At 51.2% G+C, this 17,953-nt stretch overlaps 1 protein-coding gene across 1 annotated transcript in view; it reads right to left on the reverse strand.

The window, feature by feature from the left end:
• The window catches only part of NT5DC2 (5'-nucleotidase domain containing 2), a 227,397-nt gene that overhangs the window by 69,168 nt on the left and 140,276 nt on the right, over window positions 1-17,953 (reverse strand). The window contains exons 8-9 of the mRNA XM_078664596.1: window positions 12,448-12,550; window positions 9,632-9,733 (exon numbers count right to left, since the gene is read on the reverse strand). Of these exons, the coding sequence (XP_078520722.1) occupies window positions 9,632-9,733; window positions 12,448-12,550 (205 nt within the window). The remainder of the gene's footprint in view (window positions 1-9,631; window positions 9,734-12,447; window positions 12,551-17,953) is intronic.

Genomic DNA, 17,953 nt, shown 5'->3' on the forward strand with positions numbered 1-17,953 from the left:
CATCGTGAGGGAGAGAAAAAGAACTCAAGTTCAATCTCCAGGCATGAAGGTGTAATGTCTGGAGGTGGGGGTGTAGAACCTGCCCCTCCATCTGAGAGAGAAGGTCTGCCCTGTGAGGGAGACGGAGCGGCGGGTGAGAGGAGAGGTGGAGTAGGTCCGAATACCACACCCTTCTTGGCCAATCCGGGGCGACCAATATGACTTGGGCCCGGTCTTGACGAATCTTCCTCAGAACCCGAGGAATCAAGGGTATGGGAGGAAACGCGTAAAGGAGTTGATTTCCCCAACTCAACTGAAACGCGTCCCCCAAGGCTCCTTGCATCGGATACTGGAGACTGCAGAATGACAGGCAGTGCGCATTCTCGCGAGTGGCGAATAGATCCACCCGAGGAGTCCCCCACATCTGAAAGATGTCGTGAACAACCTCCGGGTGAAGCCTCCACTCGTGGTCAGCAGAGAACTGCCGACTGAGACTGTCCGCACGATCGTTCAGAACTCCGGCCAGATGATTTGCCACCAGACAAATCTGATGGTCCTGAACCCAGGACCAGAGACGCAGAGCCTCTCTGCAGAGACACTGCGACCCTACTCCTCCCTGCTTGTTGATGTACCACATCGCAGTCGTGTTGTCCGTCAGGACTTGAACCGAACGACCGCGAAGGGAAGGGAGGAAGGCCTTGAGCGCCAAACGTATCGCCCTCAATTCCAGAAGGTTGATGTGAAACAACCTCTCTTCCGGAGACCAAAAACCCTTGACCTCCAGGTCTCCCAGATGAGCACCCCACCCGAGAGTGGATGCATCCGTTATCACTGTGGCCACTGATGGAGGCAGTTGAAAGGGCTTTCCTTGCGACAGATTGCCTTCCACGCCCCACCACGACAGATCCGCTGCAGCTTCTCTGGAGATCTTCACTGACTCCCTGAGATCTCCGTTGTGCTGATACCACTGCCTGCGGAGGCACCACTGGAGTGCCCTCATATGCCAGCGTGCATGACTGACCAACAGAATGCCAGAAGCCATCAGACCGAGCAGACGAAGGACCTTCAGGACCGGAACAACCGCTCCATTGTAGAATAAAGGAATCATCTCCTGAATGTCGTGAATCCTTTGAGGTGGAGGGAATGCACGACATACAGTAGTGTCCAGTACCGCAACTATGAACAGGTTGCGCTGGGAGGGCACCAGGTGAGATTTGGGTACGTTTATCGAAAAACCCAACCTGTGTAACAACTGAGTTGTCTCTTGCAGATGATGGAGCACCTTCTCCGGCGACTCTGCTTTGATCAGCCAGTCGTCTAGATAAGGGAATACAGGAATCCCTGACCTTCTGAGATGCGCAGCCACCACTGCCATCCCCTTGGTGAAAACTCGAGGAGCAGTAGTAAGTCCAAAGGGAAGGACCGCAAACTGGTAGTGCTGCGATCCCACCGTAAAACGGAGATACTTCCTGTGCGACTTCAGGATTGGGATGTGAAAATACGCATCCTGCAAGTCGATTGACACCATCCAGTCTTCTTCCATCAGCGCAAGAAGAACCTGAGCAAGGGTGAGCATTTTGAACTTCTCCTGCTTGAGATAGAGGTTCAAAACCCTGAGATCCAGGATCGGCCGAAGCCTGCCATCCTTCTTGGGAATCAAGAAATACCGGGAGTAGCACCCTTGACCCCTCTCCTGCTCTGGAACCACCTCTATTGCACCCTTTCGAAACAGTGCCAGGACTTCCTCCTGCAGGAGAAGCAGGTGGTCCTCCGAACAAAAACCTTGGCAAGGAGGGTAATTGGGAGGGAACTCCTGAAAAGGAAGAGCATACCCATTCTCTACGAGATAGAGAACCCAAAGATCTGATGTAACCGATTCCCAATCTCGTAGAAAATGAGTAAGCCGACCCCCTACTGGCCCTACATGATCCAGAATGGTGGATCTAGGGCTGCTTTGCTGATGCGGGTGGGGGCTGGGCATTATTGGAGGAAGTGGAGGAAGAGGAGACTTGACGTCCACGTCCACGACCCTTTTGTCTACCTCTATAGGACTTATATAGAGGGTTCTGCTGCTGCTGCTGCTGCTGCTGCTGTTGTTGACCTTGCTTGAAGGGACGAAAAGAAGATCTACCAAATCCTCTGAATTTTCTAGTCGTCGACCCTCTCATCTGTAGACCCAAAGATCTTGCAGTGGCACGGCTGTCCTTAAACCTTTCGAAGGCTACATCAGCCTTTTTACCAAAAAGGCCAATTCCTTCAAAAGGCAAGTCCAGCAATGTAGACTGCACATCCGCAGAGAAATCCGAGGACTTTAACCATGCGGCCCTCCTGGTCGCAATAGAGGAACCCATAATTCTAGCAACAGAATCCACAGTGTCCATGCCGCTCTGAATGACCATGCGCGCAGCAGCTGGAGTGTCAGAGATCACTTCATTAAAGCTTTTCCTATCTTCCTCAGGAAGTTTTGGTGACAATTGCTTCACTGAGTCCATCAGAGCATGTACATACCTTCCTAAAAGGCAAGTAGCATTTGTTGACTTAAGAGCCACGCTCCCAGAAGAGAAAGTCTTCTTCGCAGACTGATCTAACTTCTTTGATTCTTTGTCAGCTGGCACTTGAGGGAAAGAGCCTGCAACCCTATTAGAGCAAGCCGCCTGTACCACAAGACTTTCCGGAGATGGATGTGAAGAAAGGAATGCAGGGTCATCAGGAGCCACCCTATAGCGTCTTGCAATAGCTCTCGAAACTGCAGGAGCAGATAATGGTCTCTTCCAAACCTCTTTAATTGGATCAGTCAAGGCATCATTAAATGGCAGTGTAGGTTCCACAATTGAAGAGGGAGAGTGCAAGACTTCAGTAAGGATGTTGGGCTTGTACTCAACTGTGGGCAGCTTCAAGTTGAGAAGATCAGCAGCCTTCTTAAGAACCACGTGATAGGGAGCCACATCCCTAGATGGAGCATCCGAAGCCGAAGGTAGACCCCACTCGGGAGAGAGTTCCAGACCACTAGCATCCCGAAGTTCATCAAAATCATCATCATGATCAGGAAGTTAGCCTTCCTCCACATCAGAACTTTCATCATCCCTTTGTTCGAGAAGACGCTGAGCTCTTCGTCTCGACCACTCCAATCGAATCGAAGTCGACGGATTCGGTAACGACTCCGACGGAGCCAGCTCCGACGTCGATCGAGGAGCCGGAGCAGTAGGATGAGAATCATGGACAGGTGTGGTACCTCGATCTCGACTACGAGGTCGATCCGGAGTCGGCGAAGCCGTATGCGGAGTCGAAGACCTCGGTGGAGCCGTACCGAGCCAAGGTGGAAGAGGCGCCGGCATAAAAGGCATAAATGGAGCTGGGGCGTACAACTGAGGAATACCCAGATTGTACGATAATGGACCCATGGGACCAACAGGCGCTCCAGCGGGGTACATCGCCCTGGAATATACTCCAAACATCGCATTGAGAAAATGCGAGGGATCCTGACCAGGACCAGGAAATGGAGGGTACGGACCTACCGGATGTTCCAACGGAGGCCGTTCCGACACATTCTCACTCTGACCTTCTGGGTCTGCAGGAGTCTCCATTGGAGCCGGAGTCTGAGGAATCACCTCCTCTTCCTCTTCATGTTCCGAAGGATGTGAGGATACCGGATTCGGTTCAGGTTCCGGAGTCGGAGAACCTTCGATTGACAAGACAGGTGAAGGAGAGACAAAGTCCTTACGGTGTTTGTGAGACTTTTTCTTCGAGTCAGAGGATTCCTTCCCTGAATGATGTCTTGAACTGTGCTTCCTCCTCTTATGTTTTCTCCTCGAGGAGCTCGAAGCATGACCTGAAGCCGACTTAGATCTAGATCTAGATCTTTCTCTGGATCTTGACTTCGCTTTAGATCTCGACTCCTCCCCAGATCTCGAACCCGCTCTGGATCTCGACGCCGATCTCGACTTCGATCGAGACCTTTGCTTCGACTTCGATCGTCTCGAAGTCGATCTCGAATATCTTCCAGTATCCTGTTTTACCTTCGCTAAAAGTAGTTTAGCTTCACGCTCCCGAAGCGCCTTTGGGTTCATTTTAAAACAGGAACTGCAGTTTTTAACGTCGTGATCCGAACCAAGACACCACAAACAATCCTTATGTGGGTCAGTGATAGACATCATGCGGGCACAAGACCTACATTGCTTAAAGCCTGTTTTCCTCGACGACATCTTCGGTGAAGAATTAAGTTGTAAAAGAGAAACGGTGACAATTAAATAATAGCTAGATACTAAGTATCTCAGAAGATCCCGAAAACCGTTAGCGTCGAAGACGCGGAAAAAAGGGAACTGACGTCATCACGCCGGCGTGGGCCTGATATGGGGTCGGTGACGTCAGACGGAGGCGCGCGCGATGCCGTGCTCCTGTGACGTCGCCCACGTCGGCGTACTACGAAGAAAATTTCCGAACGTTGCTGACGCAAGGGGGATATTCACAAGGTGAGGAATCCACACGGCAGATGTATCTATCAGAAACACAAACACAAAACAAACCCACACATTGCCTGAGGTTTTGCAGTAGCCATATTGCCAAAAATCCTTGGGTCGCAGCTAGTCGCAGCTGTGAAAAGACCATCCAAGAAGGTTACCAGTAGCAGAGATAGCTTTCACAACGGTTTATGTATTCAGTCCAGGTAGATTGGTCAGCTGGCCCATTTCTGAACAAGTGCTCTAGGTAACGGAGAGATGCCACATAATATACACTTGTCTACGCGTCACCTCGTCTGTCCCTGTACTCGCTTTTCTGCCGGGTTCTGTTGGATATGGCAGCTTCGCCTACCAGGAGGTTTACAGACGCTCAATGTTTTATTTCTAAAGTGGATTTTCAGCCCATCTGGTCATCGGAGGGGGGGACCTTGCAAGACTCCACTCCAGCAAACGTTTCGTACTCTCAGGGGTGCCAGCCCTTGTGGACGGGAGGCATGAGAGAAAGCAGCTGGAGGGAAGGGGAAGAGTACTGTGTACACAATGCAATGCTACACATAAGGGCAGGGGTGAGGGTGAAGGCCACTATACCTGGGCAGAGGCAGTGTGTGGCACAGAGCTGTGATGAAGCTTACGACTTACACCGGCAGAAAGGCTGCCACAAGGGCCAAGCAAAAAGCACTGCACGCGTATTTCCATGGTAGTTTGCAGCTGCTCTTGGCGGTGACCCAAGGGGAACCACACTTCTTTCAACATTCCCAGCTTCACCTCTGGACAAGCACCAGGTCAAATTAAAGAAAGCTGCAGCCCCCCCCCAAAAAAAACTAGTAGACCCATGGCCATTTAAAGTACCTGGGGCCATATTACGGATAAGGCACACTTTCCTTGTTTGCGCCCCGGGCATCCATCAAAAAGGTGCAGACAAGGAAAGTGTGCCACATCAAAATGAATGTGGTGCCCCAGGGCAGGGGTAAACTCGCGCTGCACCGTGAGCAGAGTACTCCGTGAAATTCGCAGCAGCAGCTTAAAGCTGCTCAGTGTTTCATTGTGCAGGCGGCAACCCACCTGCACTTTAAAGGACGACTAGAGATGGGTGCAGTGAGTGACTGCACCCTCCTGCAGGGGGGTGTCTGAGCAGAGGTGGGTCCATGGGACCCTCTCTTCCCACCTTTACCAGAGGGCTGCCTTTAGGAGGTGCATTGAAAGTGCGCCACCTCTTTGTGGCGCATTTACGGTGCTCTTCTTAAAGGCATGTTAGCCTCTGCGCCAACATCGGTAATACAGCATGGGTGCAGAGGCAATGTGATTCCCTCGTTTGCATGGGGCCACGCCTCAATGCAAACGAGGGAACGCCCTCTCATGATATCACCAGTGCAACATGTATTACAAAAGGGGACGCACAAGACCAGTGCGCCCCGGGGGCATAGTCTAGAATACAGGCCGTGGTGTCTGGATGAGAAGCTGCTCAGTTCTCACTTCTCACCATAAAACTTGTATTTGTAACCGAGGACTGAGAACAGCTTCACCCTTAAACTGCAGCAGAGGCTGCGGAATGCTCCACAGGAATATACGGGGTACAGGCTCTCCAGCAATAGGGTTATCTGACAAGTCTGACATGTCCCTGCATCCTGGGCTGCATGCTGTGGTGGGCACATGAATCCACCAATGGATGAAGAGGGCTGGATTACTGTTTTCACTCCTACTTGATTTAGATATTTCATTTATGTCCTTCCTTCAATCCTAATGTAAAGCTCTCTGATATCCTTCGGGATCTTGTGTGCGCTGTATAAAACTTTATAAATAAATAAAATAAATAAAGTCTATGCAAGTGTGTGCATTCACTGGAAAAGTAAAGGGAAAACACTGTTAAAAGGGGAATTACACTTGAGGCTCAAACGTGCAAACCCACTAAAATGACCCAGTTATGTTTAGGAATGCACCCAACACACTACATTAAACAGTCGAGTTAACTATTGTTTGTATCTGGCTCGTTGTTTGATGTGTTTGGTTCATGAGTGTCAACAAGGCACTCTGTTGAGTGCATTCCTAAACAGAACTGGTGATTTTCACTACTTTTCCACCTTTGAGCCTCAAAAATAACTTACTGTTCTTTTACCGGTGAATTTCATTGGTTACTGCTCCCTGGAGTTTCGACAGAGTCTGGCCACACCCTACCTTCTGCCTTCCAGACACTTATACTGTTAAGCTGTGTCTATTTTTTTTTTTTTTTTTAAAACAGTGCCTGAAACTCACAAGCTAGCTGCAAGACACGCACAAAATGACCACTGAATCAAGCACATCTATTGATTTTCCACACCTCTAGGTACTTTAGAGTTCATTCGGCAAAAAATAAAAATGATCTGCCTTACATTTATTTAGCCTTTGGGCTCTAAATTAAAGCAAAGTTTCCTATGGAAGCAAAAAATGGGTAATCTCCGATGTTTCACCCTCTCCGTAACGCTAGGACCTCAGTTGCTAAATCCAAAGACGGAGGTGTGCTGGGTCAAGGTGTGTGATCTGGCCATGTCTCTGCGTGAGCAGGTCTGGTCTACGACGAAGCCTCTCGTGGGGATTGGTTGAAAGTTCTAGACCAGTGAAGGACCAGGGCTGCCTGCTACATCTTGGTGCAACTAGAATGAGGGAGAGACATCGAAGATTTCCGATTACAAATGGAAGCAGTGGGAGAGGTGGAAAAGCGTAGGCAAAGATCCCCGACCAGTTCATCAAAAGCGCATTCCCAACGGAGTGCTGATGCGGACATCTCACAGCAAAGCTTGGACAGTCTGTGTTTGACCGTGGTAAGGAGGTCTGCCTGTGGAGAACTCTACCCTGGAAGTATGTGTGAAGGACCAGAGGTGGGATTCCTATTTTTGGACTTGACGATGCGCCCTCTAAGTAGTTCTGCAAAATTGTCAGCTAATTCTGGGAGACGTTCTGGCAGTAGGTGAACCTTGTAGTAAAACGCCCAAAGCCAGACGCTCTGCAATAGGTGAAGGCTGCGGCGCCTATGTACACCCTTGCTTCTGTATGTAATGCACTGCGGTCATGTTGTGTGTTCTGGTTAGAACTAATGTTCCTCAAATGATCTACAGGAAGGCTTGGAGAGTTGTGTAACTCGGAGCTCTAGGAACTGGATATGGTGACCCAGATACTGAAGGGGCCCCTGTCCTTGTATTGTGGGTTGAGCTAAGCCTACGCCCCAGCCCAGGAGAGAGGCGTCCGTGGTAAAGGCCACATGCAGAAGTGGGTCTGTGAAAAGGTCTGCCATGTTGGTAGGTGTTCACTATTGCAGAGAGCGGTGCACTTTGGCCTGAACCAACACTAGATCTAACGTACCTTGAGCTTGTGACCATTGGACTTCTGTACACTTTCAAGTGCCTCATGCTCAGCCTTGTATAGAGTAGTATAGCGCTGCAAGAAGGCAACATCCCGCAGGTACAATTATGTGCCTCTTGGGGAACATGACAGTTAAGCTTAAAAAGAGCAGCAGTTATTGGAGGGCTGCAACCATTTGTTTGTTGGTGTATGCTTTAGCGGTGAGGATGTTTACTGTGTAGAGCCAAAGTATGGCTGCAACCAGGAGGGCACAAGGTAAGATTTTGTGGAGTTTACGGTGAAACCCAATGTGTGAAACAAGGACACTGTTACGTATGCATTTGCAAGGCACTGTGTCTTGCTGCTGCTCTTGATGAACGTATGGAAATATGTGAATTCTCTGGTGGCAAAGGTGTACCGCTACCACATTTTGGGAACACCACCCTTGGGTCTATGGTGACGTCGAAAGGTAATACCTTGACTTGATAGGTAGGACCACTTCAAATCCAAAGAGGATGATGGACGGAGTGTTGAACATTGCGAGCACTCCCCCCCAGTCAACTGATCTGGGTTTGATCAATCATCATTCTTTAGCTCACTCCACCACCCCAGTTCAGACATGGCCAAATGCAAATCAGTCTGACCCTGTGCCTCATGGGAACAGTCCAGTCCGAACTGCCAAGCCAGGTCTTCCCTGGACCGGAAACAAGCATCCTGGGACCGGTTTCGGGTTCATAACCCTCATCAGCCAGGCTATCTTGAATTCAGTGGCAAAGGGAGCAAGGGGCCCACGTCTGGGCATACCCTGCCAACTTGGGGCGAACAAAGCAAAACCAAAGGGGATGATGGACAGAGTGTTGAACCACTTACCAGAAAGCACAGGAACTTGGGCTGGGCAGGGTTGATCGGAATGGGTGATTTGCTACCACGGATGTAGAAAATGGCATACAGCCCACCCCATAGACAGGTAATGGGTGACATTGGGAATTAGTGGGCAGTCACTGTTTTGTATCGCTAGGAACCTTGTTAAAGCCTTCCTTACCTCGGATTCAAATGTTGGCTTCCCTATTATATCCCCTGGCGCTTGGTGGTAGGCCTGGTGTGTTCTTTGGTATGACCGCCATTGTTCCGTTGATGTGAGCTTTGACCCTCCCCTGGATTGCTGCCTGCAGAAGGACCCCCTAAATGTGGTGACTTGGACATCGCCCATAGATTTTCTGTCAAATGGCAGAAGATGGTGCTGCACTTTGGGTTTAAAGCAAGAGATAGGGGTCAAGGCGTTGCGTCGTCATATACGTGTATTTACGCCCTGGCGCTGTGCTGGTGGCATCTAAAGGATCATGTATATTGGCTGTGGAAGAGATGGCTCCTCTTCCATGACTGCTCTGGGAGCGGTTCGAGGTGATCCTCCACGTTCCTCCACTGTGCTCCATCATGATGCGGCAGGAGGCACACAAGCTTGCAATTCGCCAGTGTCTAGCTTCGTCCCACTGCCGCCCTCTACCAAGCAGGTGTATACTCTTGCTCTCCTCATCTAAGGAGGCGCATCGCAGGGGCCTGCGTGGAGGTGGGCTTGTAGGCAGTGGAGGCAGCTAGGGAGTCTGGAGGGACCACCCCCTTCATGTAGATGGGGCAGGGGAGGGGGGCTTAAATGTATTTTCTACCCTGAGACTGAAAACCCTGTCTCACATACAAGCACAACCATAAAGTAAGTACAGTAGTTGTGATACCCGAATACTCAAAAGAAAGCCGCCACTGGGGACCAGATCTGGACTCAAGCGACCACATCCCACCAGCTGCTCAAGGCTGCATAAAGCACTCCAGGTTTACATTCCATAAGACACTGGCAGCGACTGCTCTTTGCAACCACTCCCAAAACTCACTTAATGCAGTCGTTGAAGAAATGTGGCTTGTCAGCCTGTACGATGACCACGTCAAAGAAGTCCCTCCAGTCCTTGCCAACCATGTACCGCATCCCTTTGTCACTGCAGGGGAGAAAGCACGGTGTTAAAAAGTATCGCTTCAGTGTGCAATTCACATTGTGCAAAACTACACTGTATAAAACCTCTTTCTTTAAATCTTAGGAAGGCATTTACTATAAAAACACCCTTCCTTTCTATTATCCCATTCAGCCCAGGCGGCGCGGACCCTCTGCCTGACGCTATGTGACTGCACAAGTCCTTCCTCACCCTTCATCGTCCCCAATGTGATTTCGAAAGGCTGTCTTTAGTGCATGACCGGTAGTTGGAAAGCCTAATCAATAGAAAAGCCAGCTACAATCAAAGGAACAGAAAGCCTGCTACATCTAATCTTCTCCAGGGAAGTGTTGTGTAAATAAGGAGCGCACGCCGTGCTTAATTTGAGCTGGTGGGACCCACCGGCGCGACTTGTTTTTGTGAACATGCTCTTAACAGACTTTGGGGTCCCGAGCTGGAGAGACAAAATAAATAAAGAATAAAAGAAAAACTGAGGGGGAAAAGGAGGAGGAAGTGCAAGACAGAAAACAAACTAACAAAGGAATCCAGCAGGGATGTAAAGGAAAGTCAACGCGCGCGTTAACTAGGCATGGAGGTTTGATGGTGCAATAGAGAGGCATGAGGTGGAATCAAGGCTACTCAGAATTGATATTCGGTACTTCAACCCTAAACGGTGCCAGACGTAGGGTACGGAGCTAAACTTTAGGTCGCAGCTCTTATTCTTTTACTAACATAGCAGAGATGGGACAAATGCAATGAATATACAGGAGTCCTGCCCCCAGCCCGACAGAGACCCAACCAGGCTTGGAGTCCAGACTCCAGCCCCACCGAAGCCCAACCAGGCTTGGAGTCCAGACTCCAGCCCCACCGAAGATCAACCAGGCTCGGAGTCCAGACTCCAGCCCCACCGAAGATCAACCAGGCTTGGAGTCCAGCCCCCAGCCCCACCGAAGCCCAACCAGGCTCGGAGTCCAGCCCGCAGCCCCACAGAAGACCAACCAGGCTCGGAGTCCAGACTCCAGCCCCACCGAAGCCCAACCAGGCTCGGAGTCCAGACTCCAGCCCCATCGAAGCCCAACCAGGCTTGGAGTCCAGACTCCAGCCCCACCGAAGATCAACCAGGCTCGGAGTCCAGACTCCAGCCCCACCGAAGATCAACCAGGCTCGGAGTCCAGACCCCAGCCTCACCGAAGCCCAACCAGGCTTGGAGTCCAGACTCCAGCCCCATCGAAGCCCAACCAGGCTCGGAGTCCAGACTCCAGCCCCACCGAAGATCAACCAGGCTTGGAGTCCAGCCCCCAGCCCCACCGAAGCCCAACCAGGCTTGGAGTCCAGACTCCAGCCCCACCGAAGCCCAACCAGGCTCGGAGTCCAGACTCCAGCCCCACCGAAGCCCAACCAGGCTCGGAGTCCAGACTCCAGCCCCACCGAAGCCCAACCAGGCTCGGAGTCCAGACTCCAGCCCCATCGAAGCCCAACCAGGCTCGGAGTCCAGACTCCAGCCCCACCGAAGATCAACCAGGCTCGGAGTCCAGACTCCAGCCCCACCGAAGATCAACCAGGCTTGGAGTCCAGACTCCAGCCCCACCGAAGCCAAACCAGGCTTGGAGTCCAGACTCCAGCCCCACAGACACCAACCAGGCTCGGAGTCCAGACTCCAGCCCCACAGACCCCAACCAGGCTCGGAGTCCAGACTCCAGCCCCACCGAAGCCAAACCAGGCTTGGAGTCCAAACCTCAGCCCCACCGAAGCCCAACCAGGCTCGGAGTCCAGACTCCAGCCCCACCGAAGCCCAACCAGGCTCGGAGTCCAGACTCCAGCCCCACCGAAGCCCAACCAGGCTCGGAGTCCAGACTCCAGCCCCACCGAAGCCCAACCAGGCTCGGAGTCCAGACTCCAGCCCCACAGACACCAACCAGGCTCGGAGTCCAGACTCCAGCCCCACCAAAGCCAAACCAGGCTTGGAGTCCAAACCTCAGCCCCACCGAAGCCCAACCAGGCTCGGAGTCCAGACTCCAGCCCCACCGAAGCCAAACCAGGCTTGGAGTCCAAACCTCAGCCCCACCGAAGCCAAACCAGGCTTGGAGTCCAGACTCCAGCCCCACCGAAGCCAAACCAGGCTTGGAGTCCAAACCTCAGCCCCACCGAAGCCAAACCAGGCTTGGAGTCCAGACTCCAGCCCCACCGAAGCCAAACCAGGCTTGGAGTCCAGACTCCAGCCCCACCGAAGCCAAACCAGGCTTGGAGTCCAGACTCCAGCCCCACCGAAGCCCAACCAGGCTTGGAGTCCAGACTCCAGCCCCACCGAAGCCCAACCAGGCTTGGAGTCCAGACTCCAGCCCCACCGAAGCCAAACCAGGCTTGGAGTCCAGACTCCAGCCCCACCGAAGCCAAACCAGGCTCGGAGTCCAGACTCCAGCCCCACCGAAGCCCAACCAGGCTTGGAGTCCAGCCCCACAGACCCCAGCCAGGCTTGGAGTCCAGCCCCCAGCAAGTCCACAGATGAGGAAAATTCCTCCAAGGTGAATCCAGCTTCAAGATGAGAAGCCTCAACTATGGGACACCAACCAACAAGGAGCCTCAAGCAGCGCGCCACGTAGGGTTGTAGGCTTGGAGTCTCACTCGAAGAGTAACTGAAGGACCATGCTGAAAGAAACTGAGATGCCCCGAGATGTCATACACAGCTATAGACAAGCAAAGAAGCGGCCTACACCAGTACTTACACAAAGCTGTAAGGGCTGTTGGTGATGAGAAACAGCTTCTTGCCCTTGCTGGCCAGGAGGTGCAGGATGGAGTAGGTCTCCTGTCCACGCAAAATATACTTTTCTGCAGAAGAAAAATAGAGCATTTCAGGTTAGAAACGAGAACATGCACAAAGGGCAGACCTATGAGAAGTGTTAATGGAATTACAACATAACATAACATGCAAGAGGGCAGATAAAGCAAACTGCCCCAACACTGTCTCCAACACGCCCAAACCTTGAACAAATTCAACTTTCTTTGAGATGCCATTCTAGACGTTTCTACAGAAACAGAACACCCCCCAGGATGCAGATGAAGGGATTCAAAGGCTCGACGTGGATACAGTTTGGATGAGAGGAGGCGGTGCGGACTTGCATAACCACAACTGCTACAAGCAGCCGGTGGGGCTCCTGAGCAAGGGGTCATTGCAGGAGACCCCACATGGGAGGTGCCAGAGAACAGTCTGCCAGGCAGCCCCTCATGGCCCATCTAAACACAATGCTGTAACCTCAGGCCTCGCAAGAAGAGGCGCTCCAAAGGTCCTCTACGCAAGGATCTCGGCGCAACCCGCCCGCCCCTGGTCTTTCAAATGCTTTTTTCTCTCCTCTTAATTAAGTTTTCATAATGGAGCGGTCTCACCTGGTATCTCTTTCAAATGTAATCAGATTATTAGCACTTCAATGCATCTGTTTTGGCACTGCTTGAAACGTTCTACTGGGTGAAAGTTCGGCGTAAACAAACTCTGCTTTATCGATTTAACGGTCTCTCGATTTAACGGTCTCGGAATCGCCACTATATTTTTATTAGCCGCCGCCGCCTGCCGCCACCATGCCCGCCGCCCCCCACCACCACCACCACGCCCGCTGCCCACCACCACCACGCCCGCTGCCCATCATGCCCGCGCCAACCACCACCATGCCCGCCGCCCGCCACCACGCCCGCCACAACCACCACCCCTGCCGCCCCCCACCACCACGCCCCCCACCACCACCACGCCCGCCGCACACCACCACCACCACCACCACCACCAAGGAGATAAGGGTGTACCCAACTAGCCACCAACACAGCAGCAAGTTATGAAGATTTCATCTCAATGTCAAAACTCCTCTTCAGCCCAACCTGGGTAACAAGCTGAATGGAGCAATGCTGATCCAGGAACAACGGAGGCCTTCAAGGAAGAGCATTCTTTAAAAACACGGGACATCTGTGAAGTTGACTTGGTCCAGGATTCATGGCAGGCGCCTGAAGTGTTATGGAAACCCCACTGCCACAGTAGTGCGGAAACTGACCCGCGCCGCGGCCAGGTCGACTGACGCTGGAATCTGGGGACCACGGTTCGAACCCCGGCTCCGGCGGCAGGTTAGCCCAGCACCATGTGACTCTGGGCAATAGCTCGCTTAATCTTCCCGACGGCCCCCAGCGCCTAGAGACCCTTACGGGTGATTGTGCGCTTTACAAATGTGGACTTTACTTTACTTTACCCCTGCCACCGGAGTCCGCAACGAGCCTTAAATGAGTGAGCATCGACTGCTCCGGACTAGGGGGGCAGGTACCTGAGCCCGGATCACTGCTGCTGAAGCCTGGGAAGCTCCTACCAACGGAGCCCAACTCCCACGTGGTTGGGGAGAGGATCTGCCTGCCTGCGTTCGCCACCGCCTGCATCTGGCTGCCTGCATTCAGCCTGGGGTCTCCGTCACACGCGCCGACTGGAGGGGTCCTGCACCTAGACGCGGATCATTGCTGTGGACGCCTGAGACGCCCGGGAGGCTCCTGCCTGACGGACTGCGAAGCCCTTTGCAGGCGCGGGTGGGGAGCTGGCCAGCCCTCGTCGCTGCACGCATCTGTCCCCCGCCCTACCCGGGGACCCGCGCTGATTCGCAGCAGAGAGGTCCGTCTTCCGGTGGGCCGGGCTGGCGGTGCTGGTCGGTCGGTGTGCCAGTCTTGGCATGCCTGGATCGGTGGGTCCCGGCTATCTGGGCTGTTTGTAGCCTCGGCCCGGGGGCTGGATTCTTCGCACACAGGGGGGCTCACGGAGAGGGGACACCCTGCTGCAACGGTGAGTTCATGCCCCCTTCACCCCACCACAATAAACACCACTGAAACGGGCGGAGAGGGGGGCAAGCGGAAGGGATTTGAAGCGGTCCGACCCAGCACGATGATAGCTGGATGCCGCCCTTCCCCCACTCCCGGTTGATCATCATTAAAACAACAAAAAAAAAACGGCGCAATCGACCTCTAGAGCGTCTCCGGTGTGCCCTGTTTACGTGTTTGGGTGCCCACCGCGCAGCTCTGCGCTGGAGGGGCCTGACTTGTAAAGGACTCGTTACAGCTTTGGGCAGCTTGACGACCAGAAGGTAATTACGCTAAGCTATTTCAATACGGTATTATCATATATTCACACAGTTTTCTCACTTTCTGCCCGTAATTTTACAAGCAAAGCTGCTAATTCAAACTTTCATGCTGATCTTTCATTTTATGCCCGGAATGCACTGTAGGCTTTGCATTTTCGCGGGCTTTGCGGTCTCCTCACTCTCCATTGGACAATATGACTGGGGGCCATAAACTGGAGCCATAAATCGCCCTCCAGCCTAACAACTGACCATGAGGACTACGCGGTCAGGAATCTGCAAAAAGAGATAAGACTCCCTCCCAGTAAGCTAGGAATTGGGCTGGCTCATACAGGAAATGAAACTACCCTCCCCTCCGTCTCGATCTCCCCTATTTGGTGGCCATCTTGGTCTAGTCTCTCCCTCGCTCTGGCGGCCATCATGGACTAGTCTTTCCCACCAGTTGAACATAACCTAGGAACTGGCCATTCATACCAATCCCACCCATCACAGACTGTACAGAGCGCTGCATCTAATTATCATGGGACTTAGTGTCTACCTTTTATTGCAGTATTATATATTTAATGGTAGTTTATACATTCTGTGTAACCTGCTCTCATAACTTTTCTTCGGTTGAGCACTAGAGTCATATATTTGTCTATTGTAGCCTACGTTTGCACCTATATTGGTTCCGGTATATCTTTGTATTTACTCTAGTATGTATGTACTATTCTATCCTTATTTGCACATTGTATATTTTTTTGTAAACTGATCCCACCTCACTTTTTTCCCTATTATGCACTGATTGTCACCTCATATACTTTATTAACCTGTAAGCTGCACCCAATCACTTTCTATTACTAGACTACACCGATGCTACCTCTAACATTTTTGTTACTTTGGGCCACTCACTAGTGTCACTGTGGTTCCATTTATCCGATTGCTACCTCATATATCCAGTTCATTTCTGTAAGTTGCCTCTACTCACTGTTTATTCCTGGACGGCACCGAGTACTACCTCTCATGACGGATACTGGGCCACTCACTAGTGTATCATTTATGCTATGTAACCTACGGTTTGACAGTTGTTGTTTGCACATGTGTATTCCTATTGTGCCTTCTCGAACTCATTAATTCATTAGTAGTCTAGCCCTATTTCTATACTGTATATGCGGTAAGCTGCACCTATCTCACCTTTATCCCTATCATTCAATGTTTTGCTACCTCATTTATTGGTTAGTTCTTCGATGTAAGCTACTTCACGATGCTGTATTGATTATTAATACCTCATTCACTTTGTTTAGGCATGTAAGCTGCACCCAGCCACTGACTACATCTAGACCTCACTGCTGTTACCTAGTACACTTTGATGTGTATAGTTGATTACACCTAACCGGTTCTACCCCTCATATTTTGTACATGGTGTAAGCTGACTGCTACCTCGAATATAGGATGCATTAGGAAGGCTGCACCTTCGCACTATTGGTTCTTGGATTGCACTGATTTCTACCTCTTATACTTCTGGTCACTCACTAGTGTCATTCCTCTGCCCTGTAACTAGCGGCTGACAGCTTTTATTGTCCTCCTATCTCCTACACCCAACAGCCCCACTAAAATGGAGCTCAACGGCAAGCACACTTTTAGAATTAACTACCCTCCCACTGTCACCAAAAAAGCCACTAAACGTTTTAAACATAACTTCTTGAGGTCGCACCCTGAAACGAATAGTTTTCTTACCTGTCGGTGTAGTTTTGCAGCTTGAAGATCTTTCTGGATTCACTATGCTGTGCATTATTCCGCGGTCTTGTGGTTGGGTCCGGATTCGTAGTCTTTTCTTTTTTTTTTTTTTTTTTTTTTTCTCTTAGCCCAGGTGGGCGTCGGCGTCACACCCCCTTGGGTGTATTTCCGGTGACGTCGGCATGCTTCCTGCGGAAGCTCCCACTCTTGGGCGCCATCTTCGGGTTCTTTTTTTCCGTGTTTCTTTAGTTTCCGAAGTAATGGCAATGTTCTAATTAGTTGGTATTTTACCGCTCTGTACTTCTTAAATATCCTTTCTTATGTTAACCACCTCTTCTCTCTCCAGCCTCATCTTTCTGGCGGAGGTGGGTGGGTTCGCTAGTGAATCCAGAAAGATCTTCAAGCTGCAAAACTACACCGACAGGTAAGAAAACTATTCGTTTTGCAGCGTGAATCTTTCTGGATTCACTATGCTGTGCATAGATTTTGTAGCGGTTTCTCATTTCTGTGGCGGTTGGGTGGAAGATGAGCGTTGGGTATTGAATATGTGCTGTAGCACCTTCTGTCCAACTTGAGCTTCCTTGTTCATCTGTATGTCCACACAGTAGTGCTTCGTGAACGTGTGCACCGAAGCCCATGTTGCCGCCAGGCATATGTCTTGTATGGGTGTGTTAGCCAGGAAGGCTATTGTAGCGCCCTTTTTCCTAGTGGAGTGGGCACGTGTCCCCTCTGCTAGCTCTTGTCCTGCCCGCTTGTGGCAGAGTTGGATTGTCTGTGCGATCCATCGTGCAATGGTCTTTTTGGTTACTGCTTTTCCCATGTAACTGTTGGCGAATGACACAAAGAACTGTTTTGTCTTCCTGTGTCCCTTCGTCCTTTCGATGTAGTGCATGACTGCCCTTCTGGCGTCCAGGGTGTGCAGAGCTCGCTCTGCCGCAGTTGTTGGTTTTTGGAAAAAACTCGGTATCTGTATAGACTGGTTCATGTGAAATTTAGATACCACCTTCGGCATGAAGTTTGGGTCAGTCCTCATCACAACCCTGTCATTATGTATTTGTATGTAGAGCACAAAAAATGTAGCAGCGGACCATACGATGCCGCACCTAAAACCCAGTTCCAACAAGAGTCTTTAAAGTTTTGTGCCGCCAACCCCGACGTCAGCTGCTAATTGACGTCGCTGTGCTTTCCAGATCAAAAAGTACTTTGTTTGATTTTCTATGGGGGCGCACCAAGAAGGAAGTCCAGAAATGTAGTCACTTGTATAAGTAGAAAAGTTCTTTATTTATTTTTGTCCATCCTTTTAAAAACAATCAAGCACTTTACAAACAAGTCAGCCAACGCGTTTCACTCCCTACCAGGGAGTTTCTTCAGGGCAACTAAAGTTTTCACCGGAAACGTAGGTATTGACCCTTCAGATATATAG

Source organism: Lissotriton helveticus, chromosome 10 (genome assembly GCF_964261635.1).
Source record: "Lissotriton helveticus chromosome 10, aLisHel1.1, whole genome shotgun sequence".
NCBI lineage: Eukaryota > Metazoa > Chordata > Amphibia > Caudata > Salamandridae > Lissotriton > Lissotriton helveticus.